The sequence below is a fragment of the Meriones unguiculatus genome, chromosome 8 (assembly GCF_030254825.1).
Source record: "Meriones unguiculatus strain TT.TT164.6M chromosome 8, Bangor_MerUng_6.1, whole genome shotgun sequence".
NCBI lineage: Eukaryota > Metazoa > Chordata > Mammalia > Rodentia > Muridae > Meriones > Meriones unguiculatus.
This window is the reverse complement of record NC_083356.1, coordinates 12,013,210-12,028,675: the sequence shown is the minus strand read 5'-3', so window position 1 is coordinate 12,028,675 and position 15,466 is coordinate 12,013,210. Positions and strand designations below refer to the sequence as shown.

The 15,466-nt window shown below is 40.8% G+C and overlaps 1 protein-coding gene across 1 annotated transcript in view; it reads right to left on the bottom strand.

Annotated features, from left to right (window-relative positions):
• The window catches only part of Cpne8 (copine 8), a 176,180-nt gene that overhangs the window by 31,559 nt on the left and 129,155 nt on the right, over window positions 1-15,466 (bottom strand). Inside the window, exons 12-14 of the mRNA XM_021645741.2 lie at window positions 14,331-14,384; window positions 13,278-13,339; window positions 2,359-2,405 (exon numbers count right to left, since the gene is read on the bottom strand). Of these exons, the coding sequence (XP_021501416.2) occupies window positions 2,359-2,405; window positions 13,278-13,339; window positions 14,331-14,384 (163 nt within the window). The remainder of the gene's footprint in view (window positions 1-2,358; window positions 2,406-13,277; window positions 13,340-14,330; window positions 14,385-15,466) is intronic.

Genomic DNA, 15,466 nt, shown 5'->3' with positions numbered 1-15,466 from the left:
TTAACTAGTGGCAGCAATGACTACAATAACAAGGAATCTATCACAGACTGGACATCTGACTTCATAACTCACAAGCCTTTCAGCAAGTTCTTTCCACAATTTGACTTTTAGCTACCGTGCTTCTAAGAATACGTGTTTTCTTGCTGCATGCTTCCATTTCTCTGGACATATACCTTGGAGTAAAATTTCTGGTTTATATGATGACTCTGAGTATTACAATTTGAGTAACTGTCAAACTGTTTAGCTGTCCTAAAATTCATCAGTAGAACAATGAGTTTTTTTCAACCAGCTGGACTTAAGCTGAGCTACTTGCATGGGCCATATTTGATAGACAGGAGTCAAGATCACTATCCAAAGACATAATGGTGAAGAATAAATTTTAACACACAACAAAAAGCGAGCTGGTAGAATATGGCCTTATTGACTGTAGTTCCAGCTCCACTATGAATAAACTGACATGTGTTATTAATAAAATGTTTTGCAGAACTAGGTTTGCTCAACTGTATATGAGGAAGGTTAGATTTGGGTGCTTTTTGAATGGTGAATTGTTCCTAAAAGCCTTATCTGTGAAATGGGGGTCAACCTAAGAGAAGCATAAAGAGATGATATGAGAGATGCAGACACTATGAGTAGTTAGAAAAAGAAATCTACAGAGGCTCCTCAACAAGCATTGTCTTGGCTTGTCGTATGTCAGCTTGACATGAGTTGCAGTCCTCTGAGAGCCAGGAGCCCCAACTGAGAAAATGCCTCCATAAGATTTGGCTGTAGCCAAGCCTTTATGGCATTTTCTTAATTAGTAGCTGATACGGGAGGGCCCAGCCCATTGTGGATGGACACATGCCTGGGATAGTGCTATCAATAAAAGCAGGGTAATCACCGGGCAGTACTATTGCATGCTTTTAATCTTAGCACTCAGGAGACAGAGGCAGGAAGATCTCTGAGTTTGAGGCCAGCATGGTCTACAAAGTGAGTTCCAGGACAGCCAGGGCTATACAGAGAAACCCTGTTTTGGAACACCTCCCCCCCTCAAAAAAAAAAAAAAAAAAAAAAAAGGAAGAAGAAAGAAAGAAACCAGGCTGATCAGGCATGGGAAACAATCCATTAAGCAGCACCCCTCAATGCCCTCTGAATCACCCCCTGCCTCCAGGTACCTGCCCTGTTTTAGTTCCTGTCCTGACTGCCTCCAATGATGAATTGTGATGTGGAAGAACAAGCCAAATAAACCCTTTCCTCCCCAGTTTGTTTTGGTGATGGTGTTTCTTCACAGCAACAGTAACCATAACTAAGATGAGCATTGTCGTATAAACCCAGCGGAGGCTGAAGATACTGCAAATCAGAAGTACACTTAAAATTCCTAATCCTGTAGGGTAGCTCAGTGACTCCAAATTCCATGGGGGGTCAGTTTTTCCCTGTGACTGTATAACCTAGGGAGCTATATTTTGCGGCTGCTGCTGCTGCTGTTTGATGCCACTAGTTCAGAAAGAAGATCACTTGAAAAATTCTGAGCACAGCTTTTAATGAAGCTGCATTGCCTTCTGGCCTTGTAAGGTTGAATTTTTCTAACTATTGTAGCTTGGAAACCACCTTTAGGCAAGTATAAACTACTGGCAACTTATGGCAAAATTAAATGATTAGGGCTTGCAAGCGGTTAACGGTGCTTGGTGTATTCTGATCTCACAGCAGAATGACAGAATGACCTCCGAATATTGTCTGCTAACCTCTATACATGGGCTGTGATGCATACCCACTCTCCCTCATACGTGTGTGTCATACACATGCACACAAACGAATAGTAATAGACAAAGTAAAATCTGAAGAGATAATAAGGAGGTTTTTCTTTTTAGGATATAACTGATTCAAATAATCATTCCATTCAAAATAAACTTGGTTCAAGATGTAATTACATTTCCTTTACTTTTCCTCCTTAAAATATTTTCACATGAGTCATTAATGTCCATACCAAAGATTATACATCAATCTTTTTTAATGAAATAGATGTAAAGATGTTAATAAGAGAGTAAAAAATGTGATTGAACCCCGTGTTCAGGAGTAAGTACACAGAGTCTGATAGAGGCTTAATGGGGGCTATAATTAGATACACTTCAGAAAATAGTTCAGATACACAATGGGCTTAACTACATCTAAAATCACCATTCCATTGAAAGAAACGTGAGATAATAAAATGGCTCAGCATGAAATTAATCTCTTGTATATTTTTATTATATTTCTTGTACATTTTGTATATATAGACAGTCGTGGAATGTTAAAAATAAAGACAAAACCGTAAGAATTTTTAGTGAAAATAAAAGTCTGTCACTTCCCTGGGACATTCCTCAGAGAGCAGGGGACAGCACTCACCGTTTGAGGCTGTAAAATCAATAGCCACGGTAAAGTTGATCTGTGTTCTAGAATACAAGCAGATAAGAGTCGTTGAGTAAGTGATTGCACCAAGGAGATTATTGTCTATATTTTTGGTCACACTTCCAGTGTCACAAATTTCCTTACAAGTTAAAATCGAACAAATATAGCATATATTAGACAGCATTAAATAGATTCACTAGGCGTGTTAGAATTATCTTAGCTGTCATATTACTATAGGGTAAAAACAGTGCTTTGAATTGGAATAGCTTGGTTTTGAGCTCAGCAACCACACAAGTGGCTGGGCAGAGTCTATACAGGCAGGTGTGAGGTTCAAGTCTGGCACTCACCGTTAACTGCTGAGCTCAAAACCTTGGTAAACCTATTTAATCACACTGTAACACTGTAACACCTCTACAACCCAGAAGACAGCCCCTCCTCCATGTTTCTGAAAACTGAATAGCTCAAGCTCAATCTTCTTCAAGTTGGCATGGTACCCACCAGATATTTATCAGTTAAAATGGTAAATATAGTAATAATGAATACATATATATCTTAATTTTCAGCAGTTAATACAGAAATTTATTTTACTTGGTCAGTTTGTTTTCACTTTAAATGAGTTAGTTGCTTTCTTCCTTTTTCCTTCCTTCCTTCCTTCTTTCCTTTCTTTCTTTCTTTCTTTCTTTCTTTCTTTCTTTCTTTCTTCCTTCCTTCCTTCCTTCCTTCCTTCCTTCCTTCCTTCCTTCCTTCCTTCTGCAATTCTTTTGCTCTATTATAAACTCACTGGGTGGTATTTCACTTTGGGGAACACTTATGAGTATTTTTGTTTATGATACCATTCCTTTCTTTCCAATGACAAAACCATAGTATGTGGCAGTGTCATAATCACAGTGACATGTGACCCTATCTGTGAATCTCCCTTTCTTTCTTGTGTTATTTAAATAGCACTTCGTTAAGAGAAAAAATATGCATGTGCTTTAACAACATATTTAGCATAAAGACCTACAGTGCTTTTGTGTAAAACATAATAATAATAATAATAATAATAATAATAATAATAATAATGCTCTTAACAAACTGAACTTCAAAGTCTGGGACTATGGGATACTGATGATGGTGATGATGATGTGTACCACAGCATCCATTCCGGCAGGGATGGGACTGACGCATGAGTGGTCTCTGACTTTAGAACATCAGGCCCCTCTACTAATGAGCCGTCCTTTCCTCCTCCAAGTTCAGCCTCAAAAATCCCACATACAGTTCTGCAGTTGAGTCAGATTCACTCTCCTCCCTAAGGAATGATCAACTTTTCCCATTTAGATATAACAAAGTCAGTGCCGATTCCTTTTATAGCTACACAGTAGCATTTTACTCAGAGTAGAAATCAGGTTTAGAGGCTAAGAATACAGGCTCGCTGGGAGCCTCCTTCTGATCAGTGTGAATCAAAATGAGCACAACTTTCAGAGAAGCAATGGAGTGAGGTATTTGGGTGAGCATTCTAGGTAGCTGACTACCTTTGGGGGGCTGAAAAGAACCACCACCTCCAGCCCACGGATGTGACATGGCAGATGACTGTAATCCAAGGTGACACAGACAGGGCAGGGCTGAGTCTGAAAAAACTAGACCTGACTCTCAGCAACTCTCTTGTGACCTTGGACAAATCTTAATGCTCTTGCAGGACAGGCTCACAATAATAGCACTATAACAGAAAGAGATAAGGAAAATACTATATACATAGAAGATATTCTATAAAAATAGCATACACATTAAATATATACATTATGATGCATAGCCTTATAGGCTATATTTGTTAACAACAATAATTTGAAAAGCACAATCAGTTCTATATTTTTTAATATATTTTACACATAAGGAAAACTATGCTTACAAAACTCAACAGTTTTCTATACCACAACAAATGCCAGCATTAGAATGTAAATTAACAGGTTTCCAAGAACAGATGTCCTTAAAAATAAAGGTGCTAGGACATTACCATATGCTTAATGTAAATTTGCCCTCTATCAGGTATGCCATCAATACTAATCTCAGAAGAGTCTGCATGTCTGTTATGTATTCCAATGAAAACTTATTAAGCATAAAAATGTGACCCAGAGTGGGGGCTGAAGGGAAGGTTGAGAGGTTAAGAGAACTGTCTGTTCTTCCAGAGGTCCTGAGTTCAATTCCCAGCAACCACATGGAGGCTCACAACCATCTATAATGAGATCTGGTGCTCTACATGCAGACAGAAAATTATATACATATAAATAAATAAATAAACAAATAAGTGACCCAGAGCTTTGAGAACACATCATTTTAGCATATTTTTAATACCAAATTAGAACTTGACATTTTGGATTAACTTTTCCTAGATTTTAGAAACAGACACCTGCTGATCTGCACCCCCCCCAACATGCTCTCTCTCTGTCTCTTCTCCTGTTTCATTTTTCATTTTTCTATGTGTGTGAGTTCGAGTGTGTGCGTTCACTCATTCTTATGTGTGTGGTTGATATGTATGTTCATATGCATGTATGTGTTCATTCATTGTCCTCTGAGATGAATTTTCTGAGATGAATTCCCTGACTGAACTTGCAGCTCACCATTGTAGCTAAACCAGAGGCCAGAAATCCCCCGGATCCACTGTCTCAGTCCCCCATTGTTGGGGTTGCAGAGTTTGCTGCCATCCCCAGCTTTTTAATGGGGCTGATGGAGACCTGAACTCCAGTTCCCCTGCTCAGACAGCACACACTTTGCCACGAGCCATATCACCAGCTCTCCAACAGCCTCTGCACATTGGAACCTCTCCTACTTTCACATTCATGAGTAGCTCAATTCTATGGTTGTTTCTAGTTTTTTCTTCATGGTAACAGAAGATAATCACATGAAAGATTCTTAAGTTACTCTTGGGACAGAAACTACAACAGCAGTAGCAACAAAGTTCCTTTCAAAGCAGTTGCTTCTATCAAAGCTACAAAGAAAAGCTGTGACTATTAGCTATAGGAGTATGTGGCATGGGGTAATAAAGACAGAAAGAAGAAATATTTAGAACTAAAGTCACTTACCCAAACACAGAGCAGATTCTATACAAAACTAATCAATTGGTTTTTTTTTTGTTTGTTTTGTTTTTTTAAAGAGAGAGACTAAAAAGAAAAAAAAGAGAGGAGAAAGACACCTGGAGGGTGAGTTAGAGAGAGAGTGAGGGAGCGAGGGAGAAAGGGGGAGAGCTAAATAACTTACTGGCCAGTTACTTAGCCCACATAGGGCTCATAGGACCTCACAGGCCCAGGATCCCCTGGGGCAGAGTATAAAGGGCGGATGCACTTAGCACTAAGTGGTAAATGGGACAATTTGCGAGTCTGAAGTAGCAGGGACACGGAAGGAATTGTTGATGTATATTGATCAGCTGATTGATGACAATATCTGGCCAATTCTTATTTTCCATGGACTCCCTTCCACTCTTTGCTTTGCTTCATTTGCGTGTTCAGATCAGAAAGTAGACATTATGTCTGACCACGCAAGTTGCCTGTTGATAGTGAGGTGATGCCTGCTATTATCTTAAAAACAACAGCAAAACAAAACAAAAAATACCCTAAAGCTCAACAATCATCTTCCAATTGCCAAGAGCTTGTGGGATTTAAGAGAAAGACCTGGAAACAAAGGAAAAACAAGCTTTGGGCTGGCTCACCAGGCTTATCATTCCAACATCTCTTTACTAAATTCAACAAGGACTGTCCAGCACTTTGTCAGTGGATCCATTCCCACCGAGTAAATGTATGCGTGTTATAATGTATGCTGAGTGTGCCAATGATGACACTCTTCATGTTTACAAATACTAATGAATCCACTCCCTAGAAGAAGACGGTGGAAACTAGGCGTAAGCCAGATTTCTTAAAGACTCTGATAAATGATTTTTTTTTCCTGTCAAGTAAGTAAAGCAATATCAATAACACTACAGTCTGTGTCCTTCCTCAGTGCTTAGAGTTTAATGCCAGAGTCAAAGGATCGAACGTGAATTCATGCTAGATGACTCCCGACGGAATAGCCGCACAAGGCTAGTGTATAAATCCCTGAAAGGTTGCACTCAAACAGACACGAGAAAGTGAGATTTCAAGAAATGCACGCAGCGGTCGTGCTCTGGAATACAAAGCAAGGTTGCCTGGCAGAGTGTGCGCATCGGCGTTAACGTCACACACACTCCAGCTCCGTGAGGGCGAACACTTGACAAGCACCCCTATTTTATTTTGCCACCTTTCTGAAGCTGTGACTGCCGGAAAGGACTGCCGGCACGGTGGGCAAATTAAAGAGAGCCCTCACATAACGCGGTGTGGTAGCCTCCCGGGTTTTTACAGCTGTTACTGTGAACTAGCCATCACGCGTGAACATGGGCACGTTCAGGGCTGTTCGCACTTATTCCCCGACTCTAATGCCGTTCAGTCGCACAGAATCCTGAAGGCGGAGTCCCCCATCCCTGTTTAAATTAGTTTTGATAAACATAGATTCACATTCTGTGGCTCTTGGAATCTAGAGCCACCCACCTCCAGCTGGGTGACGGGGGAGGGGGGCAATGCCGCTCAGGATCATGCTTTTGCCCCAATTTACTAACATGCCGTCTAGTTTACACTATTAATTGGCAAGCAGAAGACTGTCTGATCCTAACAGGTCTTCATCTTTACAACTCCTGCTTTGCTTTGGGGGCTGGAGAGATGACACAGTAGCTAGGAGCACTGAAGGCTCTTCGAGAGGACCCAGATTCAGTTCCCAGAGCCCTCATTGGCAGCTTACAATTGTCGGTAACTCCAGTTCCAGGGAATCCAATGTCCTCTCTGTTCTCTGGGGGCATCAAGCCTACATGTGAGGCACAGACACGCATGTGGGGAAAACACCTCTCCGCATACATAAAAATGAGAATTCCGGCTTCTCATAACTAATTATGTTCTCATAATCTGGATGAGAACAGACTTTCGTACAAATGCAGATTCGAATGTACCCCGGGAAGGTCACTTCATCTTTGAACTTCTTCCTCGTAAGAGCATAGTGCCTTTCTTATAACCGCCCTTGAAAGGTCCTTACTGTTTATTACATTCTTTAGAATCCCTGCCACTGATTCTGGTTCTACCAGACACTCGAAGGTTGTTGCTCAGAATTTGAGCTCCCATGCTAGATTTCCTTGTCTCCACTTCAGCTACTGAACCAGATCAGCCTGAGACAGCACTAAAAATGGTCTGTAACACACCTAAATGCTGCCCCTAACATGTGAAAAAGTAACTTCCAGTGAAGGATGATGTCATTCTCCAAAGACACAGTTTCGAACATTAACAGATGTTCTGCTTTTTCTGGACTTTGAGAACTGAGCATGCTGGTTTTTTTTTTTTAATTAAATTGTCTTAATTGGAATATAATTACACCAACTCCCCCCTTCCCTGTCCTCCTTCCAATCTTCCCACGTCCCTTCTCACTCTCAAATTGATAGCTTCTTTTTGATTACTGTTGTTACATGTATATGTTTGTGAATGTGTAATTATAACTTGACAGATCTCTTCAGTGTGGCTTGTGAGTGTATGTCAGACCTGACAACTTTGTGCTGAATAATCAATTAGTAGGCTCATCCCTGGGAAAGGCCATTTCCACCTCTCTCAGAAGTCATTAGTCACTTGCAATTCTTTGTCTATGGGGTAAGACCCTGGGAGATTTCCCTGTCCTGTGTTATAATCTCTATTGATATTATCACTATTCAGGTCTTGCCTTAAGCAAGAGCCATAATGTTAGGATATTCTGGGAACAGGTTCCCTGCTATTTGTAGGAGACAGCAGACTTCCTGGTCCTCTGGCTTTTACAGTCTTTCTACCCCCTCTTTTGTGATATTAGCTGAGCCTTAAGTGCCAGGGCTTTGCTGCAGAGTTGTGTTTTAAACATGGCACACAGGCTACAAAGTATAATTTCATAAGACATTACTGCCTTCTTCCTAACCAGTAGCAAAAAAAAAATCATAATTTATATCAAAACAAACAAATAAAAATGAGCGAACCCCTGGTCCAAAATGCAAGCACTACTTAAAAAAAAAAAGTCCTATTGGAAATGAAAAAAATGAAGTAGGTGATGGAAAGAAAAATTTCCTAGGTAGAAAAACATTGAGCTGTCCATCAGAGAGCTAGAATCTCAAAATCACAGCAAGCTAGGGAGTTATGAGCACAGATCCTGGTCCAAACTACTTGCTACCCCTGCCACCATTTCCTCATATAAGAAGAAGGTACCAGTCTTCATAAATGCAGCCAAATACTGAGGACCTTTGTCTGATAAATAGTTCTATAAGCTTCAGAAGAGACTCCCGAGAAGCCCAGGCTCCTTAGGGTTCACACTAATGCTTTCTCTCAGGAGAGAGAGACAGTTCTCTTTACAGTGTCTGGAGATGTGTTTTTCTTTAATCCTCTCCATATTTGTTGACTAGTGTACAGGGTCAAGCACCGAATTACAACCACTGCATTCCGAGGGGGGATGAACTGCTGCAGAAAACTTCAAAACAGCACATCCTGTGACCCCCTAACCCACAGTCTGCGTGGCAACGTAAGCACATCAGGACAAATTTTCTGCCTGCTTCGGCCACCTGCCCTTGGTGAGACTCTGTTTCCTCTCAGTCTCCCTTCCCCAACTTCTAATTGCTCTCCAGAGTGAAACTCTTGAGCTGTTCTTTCAAACACCTGATTGCAATCTGCTCTTCAGAAGCTCCTGTACTTCAAAGAGAATTCTCCTATAGAGAGGAGGTGGCTGACCCCCAATTAGCAGGAGATTTTTCAGAGCATTGAACGTCCCTTGCTGGATCTGCTCTCCTTTCCTTTGCTCTTTGGTTTGCGCAGCTCTTTGAACTTGTACCATGCACCACAACTGAGAAACTGCCTAACATTAATGTGATGCTGTTTGTTTGTTTTGTTTTGTGATTTTTTTTTTTTGAGACAAGGTTTCTCTGCATAGTCTCATGTCCAAGACTCACTTTGTAGACCTGCTGGCCTTGAACTCACAGCAGTCCACCTGCCTCTGCCTCCCTGAGTGCTGGGATGAAAGGCCACCACGCCCAGCTTGGCACCATGTCTTATGATGAAAACATGTCTACCATTTCCCTGAATACTGAACATGCTATCCGCAGATAGACAGGCTAAGGGTGAAAGACAATGCCAAGTAAGAAGCTCAAAATATCTCTTGACTTCCAAGCCTATGTCATTTTTATCTTGTTAACTTTAAATATTTTACTTCTACTCTTTAAGAGTGGCACACAAAGAAGTGGGTTTTCATAAGGTATTTTCATACACAGATCACTGTGCTTGACCCTCTCCCAACTTCTCCCTTTAAACAGACAGATTTAGAGACAAGCATGAACGAAAACTAATTTTGAGACCACCTTTTAATATGTGTAAAATTCTCTTTCCTAAGTGTTGGTTTAGATGAGATATGAGAACAATCCCTGTGAGTTTACAGAAGGAAGGCTGGCTTTATTAGATTTATCTCAATTTTGAGCTGCAGGGTTTGGCTTTCCTCTGCTTTGATGAGTATAAATCACTTGGATGCCCCTACAAGGAACCCTATTTTTTGAAAAAAAAAATGTCCTAGGCATGCATATTCAAACAAGAAATCAGATTAGAAAAACTTTATAACGTTGCCTGCTCTGGCAAAGCATGCTCCCTGCTCCCTGAGGCAACATTCGATATAACCCCATATGTTTTGTAAAACCAAGGCAAACATTTTATCGAATTGTTGAAACTGCTCTAAGAGCTTATTCACATAGTATCTTTCCACTGCTACACCCTCCCACACCCTCTACCATAACAGGAAAAAAATCAGCCACTTATGCCCCAGTCTCAGCATGCCTTCCTCGAAGCAGCTTTAGAATTCAAAGTCCAGCAGCAGCAATTTCTGGTAGGTGCAGAAGCATATTTATGCTTTAATTTTTATTACCTTCAAGAATATACATATTTCAATATCAAGTGTGTATAACACAAACTTCCTCCAAGTTTTAATGTGTTTAGCATCTGATCATAGCCCAAATTTTGATTTATTTTATTGTTTTTAGTGTCATCTGTGAACAAAAGGCCAGGCCACACGGCCTAACAATAGAAGGTCATTTTCTGTCCTGTACTGAAGAAGTTTCAGACCAGGGTGGAAGTTCCTGGGAAGGGTAGCCACATGTTGTTGTAAGGGGTTCTCACTCTTCCTAACGCTGTATCCCTTCAATGCAGCTCCTCATGCTGTGGTGACTCCCTACCCATAAAATTATTTTTGTTGCTACTTCATAACTGTAGTTTTGCTACTGTTATGAATTGTAATGTAAGTATCTGTGTTTTCTGATGGTCTAAGGCAGCACCTGTGAGTGGGTTGTTATGACCCAAAGGGGTTGCAAACCCACAGGCAGAGAACCACTGCTCTATGGTCTGTACTCTGAGCTTCAGTTGAAAATTTGTCTTCAGTTGTCTTCAGTTGAAAATTTTCAGCCCTTCAATGAACCTAGAAGAGTGGGAAGAAGATACAGGGGCCCTGCAAGACTTCTTATTTCAGTGCTTCTCAATTAAGGCCTTTGCAGAGACGTGCAATTGACTAAGAACTTAAACTGACAGTTGACAGGTGCCGAGGGAAGTATTCATCTTTGGGATTGTGACTATTAGTAGGTTGCCCATGCTCAAATGCGTAGCCTCACATACATACAGAACTAATTGGACTTCAGGGTTATTAAGTTTCATTTAAAAAAAGGAAGAGGGAATGACGTAGGAAGGGGGCAAGATGAGGGGAACATCCAGGGGAGGTTTTGAGAGGAGGAGGAGGAATTAGAATTATGTATGATCATATTTAATTGTGAGCATGCATGGAGTACTTAAAGAATAAATTCAAAAATTAAAAATAAATTAAATCAATTTGGTGCTATCTCAGACAAGTAGGAATAGTGCTACCTCAAGACCAAGCTATACCACTCCTGAGCATATATCCAAAAGATGCTCAAGTATACAACAAGGACATTTGCTCAAACATGTTCGTAGCAGCTTTCTTTGTAATAGCCATAAGCTGGGAACAACCCAGATGTCCCTCATTTGAGGAAGGGATACAGAAATTGTGGTACATTTACACAATGGAATATTACTCAGCAATTAAAAACAAAGAAATCATGAAAATTGCAGGCAAATGGTGGGATCTAGAAAAGATCATCCTGATTGAGGTTATCCTCACAAGAAGAAAGACACACATGGAATATACTCACTTATAAGTGGATATTTGACATATAATAGAAGATAATCATACTACAATCTGCACACCTAAGGAAGCTAATCAAGAAGGAGGACCCTGGGTAAGATGCTTAATCTTCATTCAGAAAAGGCAAATGAGATGGACATCAGAAGAGGGAGAAAACAGGGAACAGGAGAGGAGCCTATCACAGAGGGTCTCTGAAAAACTCCATCCAGCAGGGTATCAAAACATATGCTGAGACTTATAGCCAATTTTTGGGCAGAGTGCAGGGAATCTTATGAAAGAAGGGGAAGATAGAAAGACCCGGAGGGAACTGGAGCTCCACAAGGAGAGCAACAACAAAAAATCTGGGCAGGGGTCTTTCTGAAACTGATACTCCAAACAAGGATGACTTGGAGATAACTTGAATCCCCACACAGAAGTAGCCCAAGGCAGCTCAGTACCCAAGAGGGTTCCCCAATAATAGGAACAGGGACTGTCTCTGACATGAACTCATGGGCTGGCTCTTTGCTCACCCTTGCCTGAGGGGGCAGCAGCCTTACCAGGCCACAGAGGAAGACAATGCAGCCAGTCCTGATGAGACCTGAGAGGCTAGGGTCAGAGGGAAGGGGAAGAGGACCACCCAAATTGGTAGACTTGGGGAGGGGCATGGGAGGAGATGAGGGAAGGAGGGTGGGAGTGGGAGGAGACAGGGAGGGGGTTACAGCTGGGATACAAAATGAATAAACTGCAATTAATAAAAATTAAAAAATTAAAATTAAAAAAAGTAAAAAATTTAAAAAATAAAAAATAAATTAAAATGAATGGTGACCTATTTAATTAGTAAATTTGCAAAAATAAAAAGAAGGGACACTATTCAGTAAGGGTTATGGGTTGCTAGTAACATACACAGATGTTACTAGTATGAATTAATATACCTTTTTAGCAATATAATTAATACAGAATGGATGGTAAGAACACATCCCAAGCGATCTTGCAGTCTCCTGAGAGAAGGGAACCAACCTCAATTGATAAGATGACTTCATAAGACTGAGCTACAGGTGGGCATGTAGGGCATTTTATTAATTGGCAATTCATGGGGGAGGGACCAGCCCATTGTGGGGGTACTGTCCCTGGGCAGGCAGGCCCAGATTCTTTAAACACATCTTTATGAGCAAGCCATGAAGAACAAGCCAGTGGGCAGCACTCCTCCATGATCTTTGCTTCAGCTCCTGCGTCCAGGTTCCTACCCGCCTTCCTTTGTAAACTCTTTTCCCTACAGCTTGCTTTTGGTACCGGTGTTTCATCGCAGGAATAGAAACCCTAACTAAAGCAAAGGCGATGACACGGGCAGCTTGTGTTTCTGTGAAGGTCTAAAAGGAAGACATCTGCCATCAGAATAGTCAAAAGTGGAGTCCGTCGCGGTGGCTCAGTGGGTAACTTGCAGCTAAGCCTAAGGACTCAGCTTCAATCTCTGGAGTCCACAGTGTGAAAGCACAGAGCCACTTATTGCAAGGTTCCCCCTGAGTCCCTCCACCCAGGCTATGTGTCTTGTATGCACTGTCCCAGTACACGTGCTAAAATTAAGGAAATTATATATACATACACATAAATGTTTGCGTGTATATATAATAGTCAAGGGGCTTCATCGGTTGCTTTCATGTCCATGGGAACAATCTACACATGAAGAAATGCTATGCAAGCTTTATACAGTGACTTACCCTCCTTTAATATAGTCCAGGAAGGAGACCTCTGTTTCCACCAAGAAAGAGAGTAAGGTTACCTAGTGAGGGATGGGGAGGGGAGAGAGGGGGAGAGAGAGAGAGAGAGAGAGAGAGAGAGAGAGAGAGAATATTACCTGTCAGTATTAACTGTAATCCCATCATTCCAACATGGAATGGACACAGACAGTTTTCTACTAAAGAGAATATTTTAATCCCTAGCATATCTACTCTATGCTATAACTACTGACATTATTCATAAAAATCTGCTAGGAAGTGCATTTGACATTATCAGAGGGAAGGGATGAAAGACAGCATTAATTAACTTCATGCTGTGAGGAACAGCATGAAAGTCATCTGCAGGGACACTGTGCTGTCCCCACTGTAGATTAGGAAACAGTAAAAAAATCTGGAAGAGAGTTAAAGCTACATATGGACTCACGAGGCTGAGCTGTGCAAGAAGTGGCCACTCTTGCCACTGGGCTTTAATGAGGCCATCTAGCATTTGAAATGTTGTGATTAATACAAAACTTTAAAAGAATGCAAGACTGCTTTTTCTGAGTGAAGTTAGTTTAAAAAATACTTAGGTGGTTTTTTAAAAATTTATTTAGTATGAAAATAGAGTGGTTTTGATTTTTTTTTTTTTTTATGGTTTTCTGGCTCTCCTTGGATCCCATCCTGACCTGTCTCTCAAGCATCCCCACAGCTGATATTTGGTATCGCATCAGTGAGGGCACTGACCTCTCTGGTCAGGTTTAGGAGTCACTGAGGAAAGTAGCTATTCTGGGTCTGGCCTTTGCCAGATTCACTGCACTGAATCCCGCTGAATAGAGAGGTCAGAACAGCAAGGCAGCCTCGCTTGGAAGAAGCCAGCAGCAAAGCCAGCCACTGCCTCCATCATCTATTCTCCAGGACAACTGTCCCTACGAAGGCGATGCTTTCAGCATATGCCTTTGTGAAGTAAATTTCTTTCTGAGATGGTCTGAGTATGCTCCAAACTGTTAAGTGGTTTCTGTTCTGAGTTTCTAACAAATAGCATTAAATATGACTTACCGTTCCTGAATTGGTGTATTTTTTCTTTTTTCCTTTCTTTTTGGGATTCACCACCTTGAAAAGCAAATAAAACAATTAAAATGTTAGATTCACTCAGATCAAAGAATACATGTATTCCAGCTTGCCACATTCATTTCTTACCCCCTTACTGTGACCCTGGGGTAGTCACGTGGCCAACTCCCCTGCTAAAATCTCTTGTTCCTAACAGCTTTCATTCACTTTGTTTTGATCACCTGTGTTCACGTATACATTTCATAAGGATCTATTATATATATATATAATATATAATATAATTTATATATAATATATATAATATAATTTATATATAATATATATAATATAATATATTGCAATATATTATATATATTATGTAATATATATATTATGTAATTATATGTGTGTGTGTGAGAAAGATAGATAGAGGGTGAGTGTGTGTCTGCTGTGTGCTTGTGGTGCTGTAGAGAAAGTTCCCAGACAAAAAGCTGCACCTTCAATCTGAACCTCTTTCATGGCTGATTAACTGATTAGAACTTCAGTGAGGTTGCATGACAGGCTGGACAGTTCAGAGGTTCCTCCACTCTTGTGTTCTTGCCGAGGCCATCAGGTTTAACAATAAATTTGATCTCTTTGATAGAGAATCCTGTGGAAAATTGCTAAGCCCTGAGGCCAAAATTCTCTCAGCTGAGAGCTTCTGTTAAACTGTTTGCTTCTGCAAAGACCTCTGTAGCTGCCAAGCAAGATGCCAGGCATTTGAAGATATAGATCTTGCCTTCAAAATCCATATTTCTGGACACTTGGGGGCTATACCTGGGTCCCTGAATGGCCAAATGTAGTCCCAGCTGGCTGGAATCAAGACTTTATTTGGCTTCAAGTCCATAGTCAAACTGTCTTGTTCAATCAACAGATGTTTCTTCGCCTCCAGTGAACCTGACCTACGGCTTTGTGACCATTAGGTAAGTCATTTGGTATGTATTAATAAAGCACTACCTATCCTTCAGAATGAGTCAATGTCTCAGACATCTGCCTTCCAGTAAGGACAAAGCTAAGAGTTCTATCAACAGTGTCAGAGGCCTGTAATGGAGATGTCTTCCATTTGCCTGTATCCCATTTCTCTGATGCCTCCACTGACACATTAT